Raw genomic sequence first — 17836 nt, 5'->3', positions numbered from 1 at the left:
GACGCAAGTATAAACGTATATACAAAATAAAATAAAACAAATACTGCTGCCTTACGTCTCGGAAAATATACAAGATGGCGACGGGCACTTACACGTGCAGGCCAGGTATTACCCCGCAGTTAAACTAAAATACCCTGGAACGCCGCGCCAATATAGCGTTTCTCTACTATATTCTATTACTATACCCAAGTACGGTGATGGCGGAACAGAGAAAACACTATGATAAAAATAATCCGCGATTTATTAGTGCCCGCTATATACTATATAAATGTACAAATACAATAACGACGGAGCTGACAGAGACACGTCTGTACCCTGCAGCAGATAACAGAAAAAGAGAGCGAGGATAAGTACACGTCACGGCAGGTGCGTGTCGTGTACCACGTGGTCGGAGGTAGCAGGGCAATCCGTGCCCAGCACCTCCGAGACCACTACAATAACGTCGCACTGTTGACGTCGACATGCCGAAAAAAAGTTATTTATAGATCAAAATATTAAATCTTGGAACGATATCTGTTGCGTCTTTTGAAACATATGTAACAATCTTTAGAAGATTCACATTATACAAACTTTTGACTGGATATTGCCGAGGAATAATGAACCCTACTCTGAAATCATTCTGTGTACGGCGACAGTGTTACTTGTAGTACCATAGTAAGTTTTATAGTTTAATGTAAGAAAGCATTGTTGAAAGTGGCGACACTTTCCTGCATAGTCAAATGAATCTTGCACTACCAACTTCACTATGAAAACGATTGGGGGATAACATTCGTTATCGCATTGGCCAGTAAAAAATGGCATTTCATTGAGGTAAAACGAGTCTCTTTTTTGTTGTAATTGTTGTTTTTAAGAGATTTTTTTTTCTTCATTGGCATTCATTTGACAACAGAAGAATTTCACAAATATAAGTTCCCATCAACGTAAAAGCGAGGATTTGTGTTTTAACTGGAAGTGCTAGTGATGATGCAAATCCGTGGATAAAACATAGTTAATCTTATGGGTATAGTATCCACCACACGTTTGAGATGAATAAATAAAGATACAGAAATTCTTCATTTACACAAACTGGACACTATATTGAAGATGATAATTCTATATATTTCGCTACATCTCAAAGCCCTAACTTATTTTTACAAATACAACTTATCAATGTTTATTAAAACATCAATCTGATGGTAATTCATCCTTTGTAAAGTATAAAATTACTTATCATAACAAATAGAATATAAACTATATACAAGAAAAGATGTGGTAAGAGTATGCATGAAGAATTCGCATATGTTTGACCTGTTCGTGACGTACATATACATGATTCAATTTAATATAGTAAATGTTTTAATACATAATTTTGTTACTAGGGATAATATGATTTAAATACCTGCTTCTTTACTATCTGTTATATTTTTAGCCACCTTCCGAGTTCTGAAATATTCAAACATTGGGGCTCGTTGCTCCTGGTCTGCGTCAAATATCCAGACACGGACTCTAGCTCTTGTGACAGCTGTGTACAAGTGTTTCAGTTCTGTATTCAGCACCTTATGCTTAATTGGGTCAAACTGCAAAGGTCTAGACCGCGTTTGCTTTTCTTTGAAGGCTTTAATATATATACAAAAAAATAGATTGTATTTAAATATAGACAAAAAAATCCGCAAAGGGCCGGACACATTTGCATTAGAATAGAATTTATAGAATAGTTAGGAATTTTAATTCACATCATAACTTTCAGTTAAACGAAATGAACTTATATGAAAATTTTGAAGACTCAATGATAACGACATTCTTCGTCATATCAAGCACGAACTCTATACTATGTATACGTTTTACCGTTTTCTCCGGTGTGCTCGTTTTGTTAACTCTGCACATATCGCTGAGCATGGACTGACAGTACTGGTGAGCTGAGTTTCTAAGATTTCTGTTCTAAATTTTCTGGATCGTAGTCAATCCACACAACAAATTTTCCGTTTTCTTAAATATAATTATAAAATCAACTTCATGAGGTGCAAGGATGAAATATGGATATAACAAACCGGATACAAGTTCAAAAGTCCATCGAACAGTACAAATTAGGAGCAGAGCAAACACGGACTTCTAAAACATCAGAGGTGGGATCAGGTGCCATGGAGGAGTAAGAATCCCCTGCCGACCGGTTACACCCAGCATGTGCTCCTTGTCATGATGGGGAAAAACAGAAGAATCAGTCGACATTTAAGTGTCTTAATAATGGCCTTACAATCAGTATGAAAAACGTCAGTCAGCGTTTGACTTAATTATATATTGTATCTGCTGACAAGGTTATTGCATCGACCATAGAACTTGCAAAATGATGACCTTGATCAAATTGTTGATATTCTTGCTTCATCAACTTTTTTCTCAATAGTTTTCCTCGTTTTAGAAATTGTTCGTTTGTAGTGCGTGTCTGTCAATCAAACGCGGCCTCGAAATTCATAGCCAAATAACTTTTATATAAAAGATGTTCCCAAACATTTTTAATAATATTTCAATGTAAAATGCTCTAGCAGCAAATAAATAATGAAATTATACTAAAAATTATGGGTATAGAAAAATTTGCTTTCTGTGTCCGAGCCCAATTAAACATATCAGATTAAAAAAAATATTATAAAAAGGGGGGATCAATATACCACCAAAGTCTATTTCAACAAAGCTTTCAACTTCATCTTGAGATGTTGATTCATTCTCTTCAGATGTTAGTTTTTCCAAAAAACTGCTCACAACTCTCCATTCCTTACCAGCCTTTAAAATAAAACATGTAGTTTTGTTTCTAGTTTCTACTCTATCATATTGTTTGTCAAGATATATATATATATATATATATATCTATCTATCTATCTATCTATCTATCTATCTATCTATATATATATATATATATATATATATATATATATATATATATATATATATATATATATATATATATATGTAAAATTTTTTCCCCAGATTATATAACATGAAGCCCAAGGGTTTAACGATCACCTGAGTATAATACAACAATTAGGAGGATCCACAGAGAGTATAAAATAAACTAGAAATATTTCCATAGGACATAAATGCCCCGCCGAGGGTATATTAGTAATGCAACATGAAAATTTGCATTAGTTAATGAAATTTGATGAGAATACCTTGAATAGTTTCTTAAAAATTGCAATTGATATCTAAAAAGTTGGATACAGATGATAAATTCTCACCAAATTATGTATAAGTGCATAAGCTTACATAAATATATCTTAAATGGTTTCTTTAAAATTAAGCAAAATGCAAATTTAAGAAAAGTGAGGTGAAGGTCACAGGAAAGTTAAAGGTCAAACGTTTTTGATGCAGTTGAATAGTTCTCATAAATACGTATAAGCATATTATGTTTGATAAAAATAATTTGAATGGTTCATTTAAAACTGAGCTAAACACTTATCTTAAATAAATGAAGTTAAGGTCAAAGGAAAGGTCAAGGTCAAAAAATGTTGATGCAGTTGAAAAGGTCACATCAGTATGTATTAGCATATGAAGTTTGATAAAAATATTAATGGTTTCTTTTACGCTGCGTTAAACACAGAAAAGTGAGTTCAAGGTCAAAGGAAAGGCTAAGGTCAAAAACTATTGATGCAGTTGAATAGCTCTCATCAGTATGTATTAGCATTTGAAGTTTGATAAAAATATCTTGAATGATTTCATAAAAACTGAGCTAAACACTAATCTAAGAAAAGTGAGGTTAAGGTCAAGGGAAAGAAAGGTCAAGGTCAAAAAATGTCGATGCATTTGAATAGCTTACATCAGTATGTATCAACATATGAAGTTTGATTTCACTCTTGAATGATATCTTTGAAACTGAGCTGAACTCTTATTTAAGAAAAGTGAGGTCAAGGTCAAAGGAAAGGTCAAGGTCAGAAAATTTTGATGCAGTTGAATAGCTTACATTAGAATGTATCCACACATAAAGTTTGACAACAATATCTTGTATGGTTTCTTTGAAACTAAGCTTTGAACTGAGCTATACGCAAAGCGTGACGGAAGGACGGAAGACGGACATGACAAACACTATATGCCCCGGCCATATTCATGGCGGGGCATAACAAATAGATGTAACTTTTTTTTTACCCAAAACCAAGAGAAATAGGATGATCAGGATCAACGAAATAATAAGTCTAGTATTCAGTAACAACCCATAAATTAAATTCCAATCTGTTCCCTATATATTTATCACCATCGCCATGCAGACTATGAACAAACTATTATAACTTCTGTACTATTATTTACTCAATAATTAAACCTCTCATATTGTCTTCTCAAGACCTTTGAAGAACATTTAATAAGATAAATTATTTTCTCTTATTTTTATTTATCTATTCTTTACAGGTCTACCTGACTTCTAAACCAAAGAAAGTACTTTTTAGATTATACGATAAAAATTCTTGCATATTTTCTCTTATTCCATTAACCTTTTAAATGCATTATTTACATTTATTATTGAATGCTGTTCGTTATCTTCATATTTTATTACATCACTGAAGAGAAATAATTTGTCGAAATGCGCATTTGGGGAATCACAATTGGTACTTTATTTCAAAATTAAAGATTATACCCTTTATACATAGTTCTGATCCCTCGACGTGTTTTGCTCCAGTCCTTGACCCCCTCCTCCCCCCCCTTTCAGCTTTTCAAAGTTTTTAATTTAGATATCTTGGGTTTCCAGCGTTTCGGCATGAGCATCACTGAAGAGACATAATTTGTCGAAATGCGTATCTGGTGAATCAAAATTAGTACCGCCAGAAGAATTAAAGTTTTAAAAAAATTGTAAGAAACATCCTTGTTCATCTTGACCATGCGCTTCGCTTATCTGCTCAACACTAAGGAGCAAACATGATTATTAAATAAAATTAATGCATTTCCACTTTATTATCAATAGAGCCCCACCCTTATACGAGAACATCTGACCAAGGAGATATGAAGTCCAAAACCTGGAGCAGAGAAGAAGATATTATCAAAGAATTAATGCATTATCACTATATAATCAATAGAACCCCGCCCTTATACCACAACTTTTGACCCAGATACACCCTGCTTCTCAAAATCATGCACACAGTTTTAGTTCAGCTGAGTCGAAGGCTCAAGTGAGCTTTTCTGATCGAAATTTGTCCGTTGTCTGTCGTCGTCATTGTCGTAAACTTTTCACATTTTCATCTTCTTCTCAAGAACTACTTGGCCAATTTCAACTAAACTTGCCACAAGGTATCCTTGGGAAAAGGGGATTCAAGTTTGTTCAAATGAAGGGTCATGCCTTCATCCAAGGGGAGATAATTATGAATTCGTGAAAAATGAATGGGATCATTCATTGAGGTAGTGTAGATTCAAATTTGTTCAAAATCATGACCCCCGGGGGTAGGGTGGGGCCATAATGGGCAATCAAAGTTTTTCCATATGAAATATCGGAAACATCTTTAAAAATCTTTCTCTCAAGAACAGCAAAATCATGACTGGTCATATTTATATGGAAGCATCCTCAGGTAGTGTAGATTCAAGTTCGTTCAAATCATGACCCCCGGGGATAGGGTTGGGCCACAGTGGGCAATCAAATTTTACATAGGAATATATAGGAAAAATCTTTAAAAATTTTTTTTCTCAAGAACAGCAAAGTAGTGATTGGTCATATTTATATGGAAGCATCCTCAGGTAGTGTAGATTCAAGTTTGTTCAAATAATGACCCCAAGGGGTAGGGTGGGGCCACAATGGGCTATGAAAGTTTTACGTAGGAATGTATAGGAACAATGTTTTAAAATCTTCATTTCATGAACAGCAAAGTGCGATTGATCGTATTTATATGGAATCATACTCAGGTAGTGTAGATTCAAGTTTGTTCAAATAATGACCCCAAGGAGCTAGGGTGGGGCCACAATGGCGAAGAAAGTTTTACATAGGAATACATAGGAACAATCTTTAAACTTTTTTTTCAAGAACAGCAAAGCCATGTTTAGTCATATTTAAATGGAAGCATCCTCAGATAATATAGATTCAAATTTGTTCAAATCATGACACCCCCGGCCCCCAGGAGAATAGAGGGGATACAAGAGGGGATCATGGTTATACAAAGGATATATCAATAAAAATTTTCTTAAGAACAGCAAATTTATTTTTTGTTATATTAATTGAAAAGCATCCCTATGAAGTATTGATTCAAGTTAGTTCAAATAAACACTCCCCCTCCCCCAATCACTTTTATATTTAAACTTTTCAAGACTGAACTGATTTCTGTTTTTCCCTAGCCAGAGTGCTCAGGTTAGTGATGTGGCCCTTGGCCTTTTGTTTAAAATAATACCCATGAGCAGAGAAGATTTTCAGCGAGTTAACGAGTTTATGAATTTTCGCTATATTATCAATAGATCCCCGCCCTTACAACCGAACCTCTAACCCAGAGACCATAAAATTCTCAATTTTGAAAAGGCAGCCTTGGTTATCATAACTATGTACTTAGTTTTTTTCAATACCAAGGAGAAATGAAGAAGATTTTCAACGAAAAAATGCATTTTCACTATACAACCAATGTAGCCCCGCCCTTACACCAGGACCTCTAACCCAGGCTCCATGAAATTCACAATATCGAAACAGACACCCTTGTTCATCATAACTATATACTTAGTTTGTTTAATACCCAGGAGAAGAGAAGAAGATTTTCAACGAATTAATGCATTTTCAATATACAATCAATAGAGCCCCGCCCTAACACTAGAATCCCTAACCCAGGGGCCATGAATTTCAACATTTTGGATGAGAAACCCTTGCTCTTCATAACTATGTACTTAGTTTGTTTAATAGCAAGGAGCAGGAAAAAGAGTTCAAAGAATTAATGTATTTTCACTATAAAATCAAAAGAGCCCCACTTTGAAGTGAACATTGCGTGTCTTTCGGATGAGACCTTAAAAACTGAGGCCCCGTGTCACGGTAGGCGATGACACAATAAGGAACCCTCACTGCTCAGTGACCCTGAGTGGCGAGTAAAGGTCTAAATTTGAAGCCTCGCTCTCCGGTATATGGTGAAGTTTCTATCTGAGTGAAAAATTCTCGAATGGGACGTAAAACAACATACAATCTATCATTCAAAACTCGAGAACTATAAGAGGTATGGATTTTGATATTTTGCACATATATTGCTTGGAACTATGGCTTTTGTAAATTACAGTGGTTACTGCCCTTGTGATCCTAGATCTTACCCTTTGAACTACTTTTCAAAATAGGTCATAGTGCCGATTTACAGCATATTTTTGAAATTTAAAGATAAATTTTTGCTATTTAGCATGTGCACTTTTTGTCTTAAGATAATATGAGAAATACCAGCATTACAATTCACTTGACCTTGACCTTTGACTACTTTGCAAAAAATACCCTTGCAGTTTAATCTAACTCATGCCTTTTGAAATTTGAGAGGCAGGATTGTGTTAATTAGAATTTATAAATGTTTATAAGCTGGTGATACTGTAATTTGAAACTGTATGATATACAAGATACTACAGAGTCTGACACATCTGTTTCATATTTGGATATTTTACTAGCATATTTTACTAACAAAGCTTTATGATAAACTTCATGACTTTAACTTTTCAATCGTCAACTCCCTTACTTATGGAGCAATAAACCTTTATCACCTGCATACGGGATTTATATCTCTCAGTAGATTCGATACACAAGAGCTTGCTCTACGTATGACCAATTTCTAAAACGAGGTCAGTTATTGACAAAGAAGTTAATGAAACAATATCAGCAGTCTCGTTTAAAGTCATCATTTTGTAAGATCTATGGTCGATACAATGACCTTGTCAGCAAATACAATCTATCATTAAGTCATAGCTGACTGACATTTTTCATTCTTATTACTCATGTTTCTTATACTAATGTTAGGGCATTATTTAAACACTGAATTGTAGACGGATTTTCCCGTTATTTCCCGATCATGACACAGAGCACACGACGGGTGTAACCGGTCGGCAGGGTATGCTCACTCCTCCAAGGCACCTGATCCCACCTCTTATGTTTTAGAGGTCTGTGTTTGCTCTGCTCCTGATCTGTATTGTTTAATGGACTTTTGAGCTTGAATACTGTTCGTTATGCCCATATCTTTCATTTAGTTACCACACGATCTTATTTTTAAATACCATGAAAATACATCGGGATCGGTATTCCACAATGGATCGTGTAGACTGACAATTGCAGTAAACAGAGACTGAAGTCTCTTTTGGAGGATTGTTGGAAATATATATTAATAAAATGATAAATAGTTATTTCTAATAATTTCAATTTAAATATTCATTTGAGGGTTAGAGTACCATATTCTCTTTGATTTTCAGATTCTATCGAAGTCAAATACTATTTATGAGTGCCAATTTTACTGTGCAGGCAAATGCAATTGAACTATCATTACTACGTATCTTTTTACATGCCGCCCTAGCCAAATTCTCGTTAAACATGAACAATTCTCAAGCTCCTTGTTAAACAGTTATGACGTCATCGGCTGGAGATTTTAATTCATGTGACAGATACAGCATAACAAAATAAAAAAACATTTTATTTTTGTTAATATGTGCAATTTTCTATTCATTGTCAGGAGTTAAATTATATCTCTAATAACCACATTCAGAAAACTTGTGTTCTTAAATTGACGTCATCTTGCTTACCCTGACGCCATATTGTATCACTGATTTAGTCAAGTCAGATTATTTAAGTGCTTATTTAACACACCTGCTTGTAGTCTCATTAATTACTTTTTGAAGTTATTGACCCCATCCCTGGTCCATGGAGGAATTAGCATCCTCTCTCGACTGTTCATACATGTAGTAAACTCCTTGTCATAATTGAAAAAAAACCGGAAAATCCGTAGAAAATTCATTATGTAAATAATGGCCTAATAATGAGTATTAAAAAACATCAGTCAGCATTCGACTTAATGATAGATTGTACGTATATGATGACACGATCATTGTACTGACAAGAGAATTTGCGAAAGGACGACTTTAAACGAGACTAATGATGTTTTTTTTTCATCAACTTCTTTGTCAATAGCTTGCCTCAGTTAAGAAATTGTCCCTACATAGAGCAACATGAATGAAGGTGGTTCTAATAAAATACACATACCTGTGAATCTTTGAAAAAGTTGTATAAAAGGATGTCGTCAAACTCAAGACCCTTTGCTTCGTAAATCGTGAGTACGATTCCATGTTGCAATTCTTCGGGTAAAGAATCCCTAGCCTCCTCATTTACCACTAAGATCGCTTGATGAGCACCAAACTCAAAGTTTGATATCGCTTGTTTCTTTTCTGTTGCAAGCATCGTAGCTATATCCCTTAAAAATGCATTTCAATTAATATTATGGATTTTTTCTTCAAATTGATATAACAGATTAATTTTGTATCGAATAGCTGATTTAAAATCTTACCCAAAATGAAAAGAATGAGCACATAAAGAGTTGCAAAGCACTTAAAGATAAATATTGGATATATGCCGAATACAGTTCAATATGGTGGCCATATGGTGGCTGCCTGGCGCAGTGGTTAGAGCGTCTGTTCTAGAGTCGCCAAGTAAGGAGCTGATCCTTACAGCGCGGGTTCGAATCAACTGCAGGACGTAGAGACTGGTCCTTCGGATGAGACCGTATAAACCTTGTCGCAGTAGGTGTTGGCACGAAAAAAATCCGTCACTGCTCAATGGCTTTGAGTTCCGAATATAGGTATAAATTTTCAGCCCTCGACCGGCAATGGATGAGTTCTCGAGAGGGACATTAAACAACAAGCAAACTAACTAACAGTTCAATATGAAACAAAATAGGAGAAAATCGGAGAGACTTCCTGTATAATTCCTAAGAAGTAAAAGCTGAAAACTGTAAGCTTCTGAATTTTTTTTACACAGAATTATATGAGAGATATATCGTCTTTAAATCTCATTTGTTGATTCATCGATGATAGTCAATTGTTATAACGAAAGATTAACGTGTTTAATGCAGACCTGAATGAAAACTACCTAAGTGGTTAGATCAGATTGAAATGGAGATTAGGTATGATGTTAACACGTGGACCTGGATGCAATACAGCCGACTACATTACAAAAAAGAGCAGATCAGGGCTTTTATTTAAATTTTGCGAAGTTTATTATTTTCTTATACTGTCACTGAAAATAGCTATATAAAATATTTCATCATTCTGTAATGTTTCTAAATTTGCTTAAGTGAAAGTTTATTTCAAAACGTCTTTTTATAATTCGTTACTATAAACTATTCTATTTTAAAACAAACATTGCAGAATGCACATATTAGGTTAATTTGAGAATGTTAAAAATGTAAATTTTCTTTATTTAATCAATTAATAATTAATTATTCAATCTTTGAAAAATATTATTAAAGGCAAATATTCCTTCTCAGGTATCTTCATTCGGGCAATTTTTTTTACTGTACTTCTAGTTTAAAAAGGCTTTTCCTGATATTCCCAAGTTAAACATATTTATAAATTATCAATTATTTTGAAACTTTCAGCATCATAATTATATATTTGAACATGCTTTTTGCATATTTTTATAAAACTATTATAAATAATACTATTTATTAAAAAAAATGTTCGATTTTTTATATTAGCAAATATTCCTTTTTAATTATATCTAACATCTTTAAAAATATGGCAACCTATACATTTTTGCAATTATTAGTTCATTTAAACTATATTCAGTGAAAATAAATGTTGTTGTTGTTTTTTTTTTTTACTTTGAACAAATAAAATTGAGGGATGGACATGACAAAATTTTTTTCTTCAAAGACTGGATTGGATTAAAAGTGGAATTTATAAATAAAGGACCTGTTTGACAAAAACGCATTCCGAAGTTTAAATAATATAAATTATTTTATACTTTTCTTGTAGACAAATTAATTTCAATTTAGGGGAAAACACGGCACATATAATTTTTATTAAAATTACTAACATCAAAGACAAACAATTAGCAGCAAGGCTTTTCAAATATATTATTTACTATAGCATATATTTGAATATTTTGATATAAATAGTATGTTCTTATTCGGTAATATTGCATATGCATATTTATATACAATATACGTGATATATATGAGTAATTAATGATACCCCGCCCAATGGGTCTCTGACAACAAAGATGTAGATGAAGATCAGACTGAAAAAACCTAGGATATTCCAGTATCAGTTGTGTGATTTGTAAAGAATTCCGTCACAAAAATTTACTATCGTTAACTATAATTTACAAAAGTAAATACTTTGTTACTTTGATATACTATGAAACTTTACTCTAGAACTTTTTTTTTAAGATTTAGAGCCTTAATGTTCCTTAAAATACATACCATACCAATGATGTAATTTTTGGAATAATATGTAAATTGACAAATAATATTTTCTTTTAATAAAAGAAAATTTCTTCTAGGAATATAAAAAAATAACGATCTGAAGTTCATAGTAAAAATACTTTGATTACCTATCAATAGTAAAAACTTTGATTTATTACAGTGAAAACTTTGATACTATACTAAACTATAGTTAACTAGGGCTTACTATAGTACTTATTTGTTGGGGATTTTTTTTTTGGGGGGGGGGGGCGTGGTTATATAGAGTACATTATTATGTATTTGATTATGATGTATTGCTACATAAAAGAGAAAATTGTCAAATAGTACAAATTGTATTTGTCAGTTTAACAAGAAAGGTACCTTCAATTTACTCAACCGATGTTTCGGAAGAACAGAGTGCTTCCATTGAAAGATCTGACAAGGCATAAAACTGAAATATTTATTCAACTTCTTTGCAAGAATCACTGGGCCATTTATTTTTTTTTTACCAAAGTTGGTACGAAGCATCCTTGAGTGAAGGAAAGTTTAAATTATTAAAATGAAGGATCAAGCCCCCTTTTAAGAAGAGATAATCAAGAAAAGAAATAGGTTGGGTCAATAAAAACCTTCTTCTCAAGAACCACTGGACCTAAAGAGGTGAAATTTATGTGGAAATTTCCTGAGGTTTGTTTGTTTGTTTGTTTATTGTTTGACGTCCCTCTCCAGAATTTTTCATTCATACATGTATGGAGACGCCACCACTTGCCAGTGGAGAGCTGCAAATTTTGACCTATACTCGACATTCAGAGCCATTGAGCAGTGAGGGATCATTTTCGTGCCAGCATCTACTGCGACACGGGACCTCGGTTTATAAGGTCTCATCCGAAGGACCGGTCTCCACGTCCCACAGTGGGATTCGAACCCGCCACGTAAGGATCTACTCCTTACTCTGCAACTCTAGATCAAACGCTCTAACCACTGCACCACGCAGGCGACTTCATGAGGTAGTGTAGATTCTAAATTGTTCAAATCATGGCCCCGGGGCTGGGTGGTCCCACAATAGGGATTCAGATTTCCATTGAAATAATTTGGAAAAATTTTAAATGTCTTCAAAAACCACTGGGCCAGAAAAAGTGAAAATATTTGGAAGCTTTCTGAGGTAGTGTAGATTTCAAATTGTTCAAATCATAGCCCCAAGGGAGTAAGGTGGGGCCACAATAGGAAACCGAAGTTTTACATTGAAATGTAAAGGAAAAATATTTAAAATCTCCTGCTCAAGCGCCACTGGGCCAAAAGAGGTAAAACGTACGTTGAAGTTTCCTGAGATAGTGTTGATTCTATTTTTTTTTTTCACATCATGGCCCCCGGAGCATGGTGGGGCAACAATAGGGAATCAAGGTTTAACATTGAAATATATAAGGAAAATGTTTCAATATCTTCTTCTCAAGAACCACTGGGCTAAAAAAAAAAAACTTCATACCATAATTTTCATTTTTAATTGATTAAATCATGTCCCCTAGGGGTAGGGTGAAGCCATAATAGGAAATCAAAGTATTAAAAGGGGAAAAATCTTATAATAAAACGCCAAAGTGACTAAGATGAGCATTGTGACCCATGTCCCTCTTGTAATCTTTAAAACATCATTTACGTGGCAACCTACATGTACGAGGGGTGATCAAAAAGTTTGCCAACTATCTCTATATTTAAAAAAACCCACAATTCAGATCAGAATGAAATTTTGCACACATATAGTCATACACATGTTCTATAAATAGCAGATATTAAATAATGTTTTGCTCCGTGTTTGTGACGTCACAATGTGAAAATGTCGTCAGTATGTAGGTTACTTGTGACAAGACTGGTTGACTCAGTCGTACTCGAGCAACGAACGGCTGTAAAGTTTAACGTATATCTCGGAAATTCCTTTGCAGTAGAATATGATAATTTGTACAAGGTTTATGAAGACAAAAAACTTACCAGAAGTTCAATCATTAATTGGATTGAATGTTTAAGTGAAGGCAGGGAGATGGTTAAAAATGACGTTTGTTCTGTTGACCAGCGAAAGCAAGCCGGTAAAAAGATTGTCCTTAGTTGAGCAATTTGTTTTGAAAGATCGCCAAATTACAGTAAGAAAAATAGTTGAATGTCTGAGCAATAATATAATCATTAAATCCCTACATCATCGTTTACTTTAGACTTTAAACATATGAGATATGAAAAAAAAGAAGGCGCCCATACTTTTTCCACATTGGATAATCGACGCTCCCGAGACAGAGAACTCGGGTTGTGATGGTCACCATGATAATTCTGGGAAGGGATATCCTTATCCACCCATCCTATTGCCGACATTTGGCCATTTCTGACAGATGGACTGTTCTTGTTGTAAAAAAAATTACTTGCATGGTAAGAAATATAAGACTCGGAAAAATCTCTTAGCTTCTGTGAACATACCGCTACGAAGCATGTCACGTGACCGCCAGCTGGATCACGTGATTCGCGCATGTGCAAAACAATGGCAGATGTGCATTAAAATCGTAGAGGACTATTTTAAAAAATAATGAACACTGAAACCTCACTTTATTTCTTTTAAGGAAGTTATTCAATTAGTTCGCGAACTTTTTGATCACCCCTTGTACATGATTAATAAAGAATATTTAGAATTATCTCCTTTAAATTGAGAATAATTTTCTACGGAGATCATTTATTTTCATATAGTGTATCAGGAATATTTAAGGTGATAACACATTTTTTTTTATCTACCAAGGTCCATTTTTGTGCCTAAAATAATGTCCAAATCCTTTCAAATTATAATCCAAGGTCATTATTTTATTTGAGTCGTTGTCTTAACAGTGTTAAAACTTCAAACTGCAAGACCAAAGATCGTGCACCAAAAACTACTTTAAATCAGGTTAAAAGCATAATCTGTTTAACACGACAAAAAGCGTCATATGTGATACAGGGAATAGTCTTTATAGAAAATAATATTTTATTATTTTTTATGATAATATGGCATTCATAGTTATAAATACTAATCAAGTAAAAGTATTAACCTTCATTATGTCAGTGTTTTATAACCTCTATTGAAGATACATCCATGTGCCTTAAAACATTGTTATAACAATAATGAATCCTAACTACATGGGAATACTTGGGTATGTTGACAAATTGAAGCCCTTTATTTTTTTAAAGGAAATGTTTAATTATCGTTTCTTTGTACTACTATGACAAAATTTATTACCCCTGTAAAACATCCTTATTCCTACTCAAGTATCCTTGTTTTTAAAGAAATTTGCATATGAATATGAATATCACATAGAAAGGATTGCCTCTAAGAGTGACAAAATATTGTGTTGTTTGCAAGATGGTTTTTCTTAATTTTTTTTCAAGCATTGCCTTTACAAAAAATGTCATAGTAAACTACAGTTTACTATAGCACCGAAGTTTTTATTTAAGTAAATCGAAATTTATACTATTCTAAAATCCAAAGTATTTTCACTATGAATTTCAAATTGACAACTTCCTTTCATGTTCTTTGTTTCTTGCATGCATTTTTTTAACATTCAAAAGAATTATTACTTGTACATGCATATTCAAATATAAATACATGTACCAAAACTTGCATCATTGGTATTGAAATTCAGAAATAATAACCTTTTAAATCTCTATAAAAAAAGAGAAGTAAAATTTTCTAGCAAAATAATAGCTATAGTCAACTACAGTTAAATATAGTAATTTTTGTTACCTTTTATTTGGGTTCTTGATGACAATTATCCCAATTATCCAAATATGGTGCACAATTTTTAACGATTTAGTCCATTCACTTACTTTTTACTCTTGGACATGTTTGTGGTCACATATGAAATCCAATAGTGACATTTATACAAATCTGAATTTTTACCTTAGATTTAGAAGTTACTAAAAGTTTCTGCAATTTCTAGCTTGGTTGTGCCAAGGAAAAAAAATTAAACTAACATTTACACCTTCACTGCCCTTTCTTAAATTCTCCCTTCCGGGAATTAGGTCTCTCTCATTAATTAAACAAACGAAATCTCCATCTCCAAAGTATAGATTATGGGATCTTTTGTAAAAATTAGCTCAGTTGCTCAAAACAGCAAATGACAGACAATAGAGAATTGACACTGCACAACACTAATTTACAGACCAGACAGAAACAGAAAATAAATGGTCACTTGAGTGACCCACGTGATCTTAAACAATAAAATACATACTGGATACTGCAAGATTCTAGAAGAATGGGAGCAGGTCCTGGAAATAATCCCTTGTCGTTTTCTAGAATATCAAAGGAATCTGGATAATATTCCCTGAGAATGTCTAAAATGCTAGATGCTAGACTAAGTATCCCATTGTGAGATCGGTAGTTGTGAGTAAGTTGATGAACCTATAAAAAAGGTTTCATGTATTAAAATCAAATTAAAACGGTAACAATAACAGATCAAAGCAGGGTGTTTTTTTACCTTTTCTGGAATGATAATGTTTTCAAAATCTTTCCTTGAATCTTTGGCATGGTAAAAGAGAGAGCAAAGATCTTTGAATCGAAAGCAAATCCCTCTCATGATACTTTGAGCTGTGTCTCCTGTCAAAAATATATCATTCGGATTGCGACACAAGTTTAAGAGCAAATACAGTTCTGCTTGAGTGAAATCCTGGGTTTCGTCGACATATATTTGTTGAATGTTCCACAAATCTCTATCAGCTCTTTTCATTCTACAGGAAAGAAACAATTTTTTTTTTCAAAATAAGAACACGTTCAATTCTTATTTTATTTAAGAACACGTTTAATTCTTATTCTGAATGCAAATGTAGTGTATGGTATTTTTAAATTCATTTCAATATCTTGTCTTTTTACCTTTTGAAAATGTGTCTCACTACATCCGTCTCATCAAACATAAAATGCTGCTTCAGATAATGTCTGTATCTCAAAAATATTTCATAAACTGTCTCTCGTTCTCCGGTAAAGTTCGGGGCTTTTTTCTTGCCTTGATCAAAATAGTCTCTCTTACTGAGATGTCCCTGTTTAGCAGAGAGGGCCTCAAAAGACCCCTTTATGAATGATATAATTTCCATCCATATGAGGGAGGGATGATAATGGTCCATACCTCTATTAATTTTTGGCCACACAAGATTTGCAAAAATCTCGTAAGTAACTTCCCTTCGAACATCACTCATCCTATTTACTTCTATATTTTCATTGTCATAATTTTGTTCTTGGTTGATGGATTCATCTAACTCTATATCAGAATCATCATCTATTGAAGCCAAAAATTCGAGCGATTCATTATCATTCGTCCAGCCAGGTACATCAGCCTACATTATGTATGTAAATATGTTATAAATACAGAATCGCACTCACTAGGACCAAAAAACAAACAAAGCAGATTTACATTTACATTAATAACCGTGGTGATTTCTTTGCAAACAGTAAGTAATTTGGAAAATACAACATTTCAATGCATTTATTTAGTAACCTTTATATTGCCTTGTTCGTCCCGACGAAAGAATGGGTTAGGTAGAGAGGCATCAATCATAAGCAAGAGCTTTCTGGATGTTGTGAAGATGGGAAAGTGAACATTCTGAAGGTCCTGAAATCTTGATGGTAAAGTTATATCCACCCTTGAAGTGTGACCGGATTCAAAAGAACTTGCGTTTTGGATTCCACAAAAGGTTTTCCGGACTTCGTTGCAAAGTACAAGATTTTTGGTAATAAATACCTGTCGAATAAGACCATATTCAACAGGATTCCGAACATCATTATCTAGCTCGTTCCTGTTACTTTGAGAAGTTCCGACTGTCCTCTTGATAACATCTTCGCCATCAGCTTAAAAAAGAAGATGTTTACAATTCGCTTTAATACATATTATTCATTGAAATTCCCAATTGGCAAATTAAAAGCAGAATGGAAACACCGAGAAAAAATTTACCTTGATCTTCTTCATGTTTGATAACATTTTTTTTATGTTGATCATATTGACTCCGAAGACGATTGATACAGCAGGTCGTTTTCCCTGTGCCACTTCTCCCCAACAACAACAGAGGACCAGCAGAAGACAAATTTATCATGGCATGTTCTATCTCTGTAACTTTGAATGGGAAATCTTTCGCATTTTCCTTAGTGTGTAGAGCAGAAACAGCCATGTCGGTTGAAAAGGAATAGAACTTAAGAACATGATACTCTTTTGCAAAATGACTTGCTGGTAGCAATAATTTCTCTATCGTTGTATTTGTTTTCAATTCCTGTGATTTATATCGAATAAATCTTCTAGGGATCCTCCTTCCTTTGTCATATTTACGATCAAGTGTTTCAGAGCAAGATAAGTATTTTTCGAGCAAACATTCTTCGCCTCTTAGACAAGAGATTTCAATTCTCTTAAGGGATTCCTCTTTTTCCCTTTCGTCAGCAAATATATCCCATATCCTAATCAACTCGGTATATAAGACGTTGTTTAAAGTACAGCTACTTTCGGTTAGTCTCTGAGAAAAACAAATTG

At 33.7% G+C, this 17836-nt stretch overlaps 1 protein-coding gene across 1 annotated transcript; it reads right to left on the bottom strand.

The window, feature by feature from the left end:
* Positions 1-1370: 1370 nt before the first annotated feature.
* LOC133184851 (TPR and ankyrin repeat-containing protein 1-like) lies at positions 1371-17483 on the bottom strand. The gene is made up of 8 exons (XM_061319926.1): positions 17270-17483; positions 16817-17166; positions 16198-16655; positions 15806-16055; positions 15560-15729; positions 9131-9338; positions 2640-2751; positions 1371-1594 (listed from the first exon to the last, which is right to left on the bottom strand). The coding sequence occupies exons 1-8, from the start codon at positions 17481-17483 to the stop codon at positions 1371-1373; spliced, it is 1986 nt and encodes a 661-aa protein (XP_061175910.1).
* Between the last annotated feature and the right edge of the window lie 353 nt (positions 17484-17836).

The sequence above is a fragment of the Saccostrea echinata genome, unplaced genomic scaffold, assembly GCF_033153115.1.
Source record: "Saccostrea echinata isolate AGI-Se365-2 ecotype Australia unplaced genomic scaffold, CSIRO_AGI_Sech_v1 ptg000011l, whole genome shotgun sequence".
In the NCBI taxonomy this organism is placed as follows: Eukaryota; Metazoa; Mollusca; class Bivalvia; order Ostreida; family Ostreidae; genus Saccostrea; species Saccostrea echinata.
Note: the sequence above shows the minus strand (reverse complement) of the source record. Positions and strands in the feature narration are given on the sequence as shown.

Excerpts from the sequence above, each read along its gene's own strand:
- LOC133184851 (XM_061319926.1), bottom strand. The coding sequence starts at position 17,483 with ATGGCTGTTTCTGCTCTACACACTAAGGAAAATGCGAAAGATTTCCCA. Across the intron at positions 17,167-17,269 it reads CAAACATGAAGAAGATCAAG|CTGATGGCGAAGATGTTATC; the intron begins GTAAATTTTTTC and ends TTCTTTTTTAAG. Across the intron at positions 1,595-2,639 it reads TGTTGAAATAGACTTTGGTG|CCTTCAAAGAAAAGCAAACG; the intron begins GTATATTGATCC and ends TATATATTAAAG.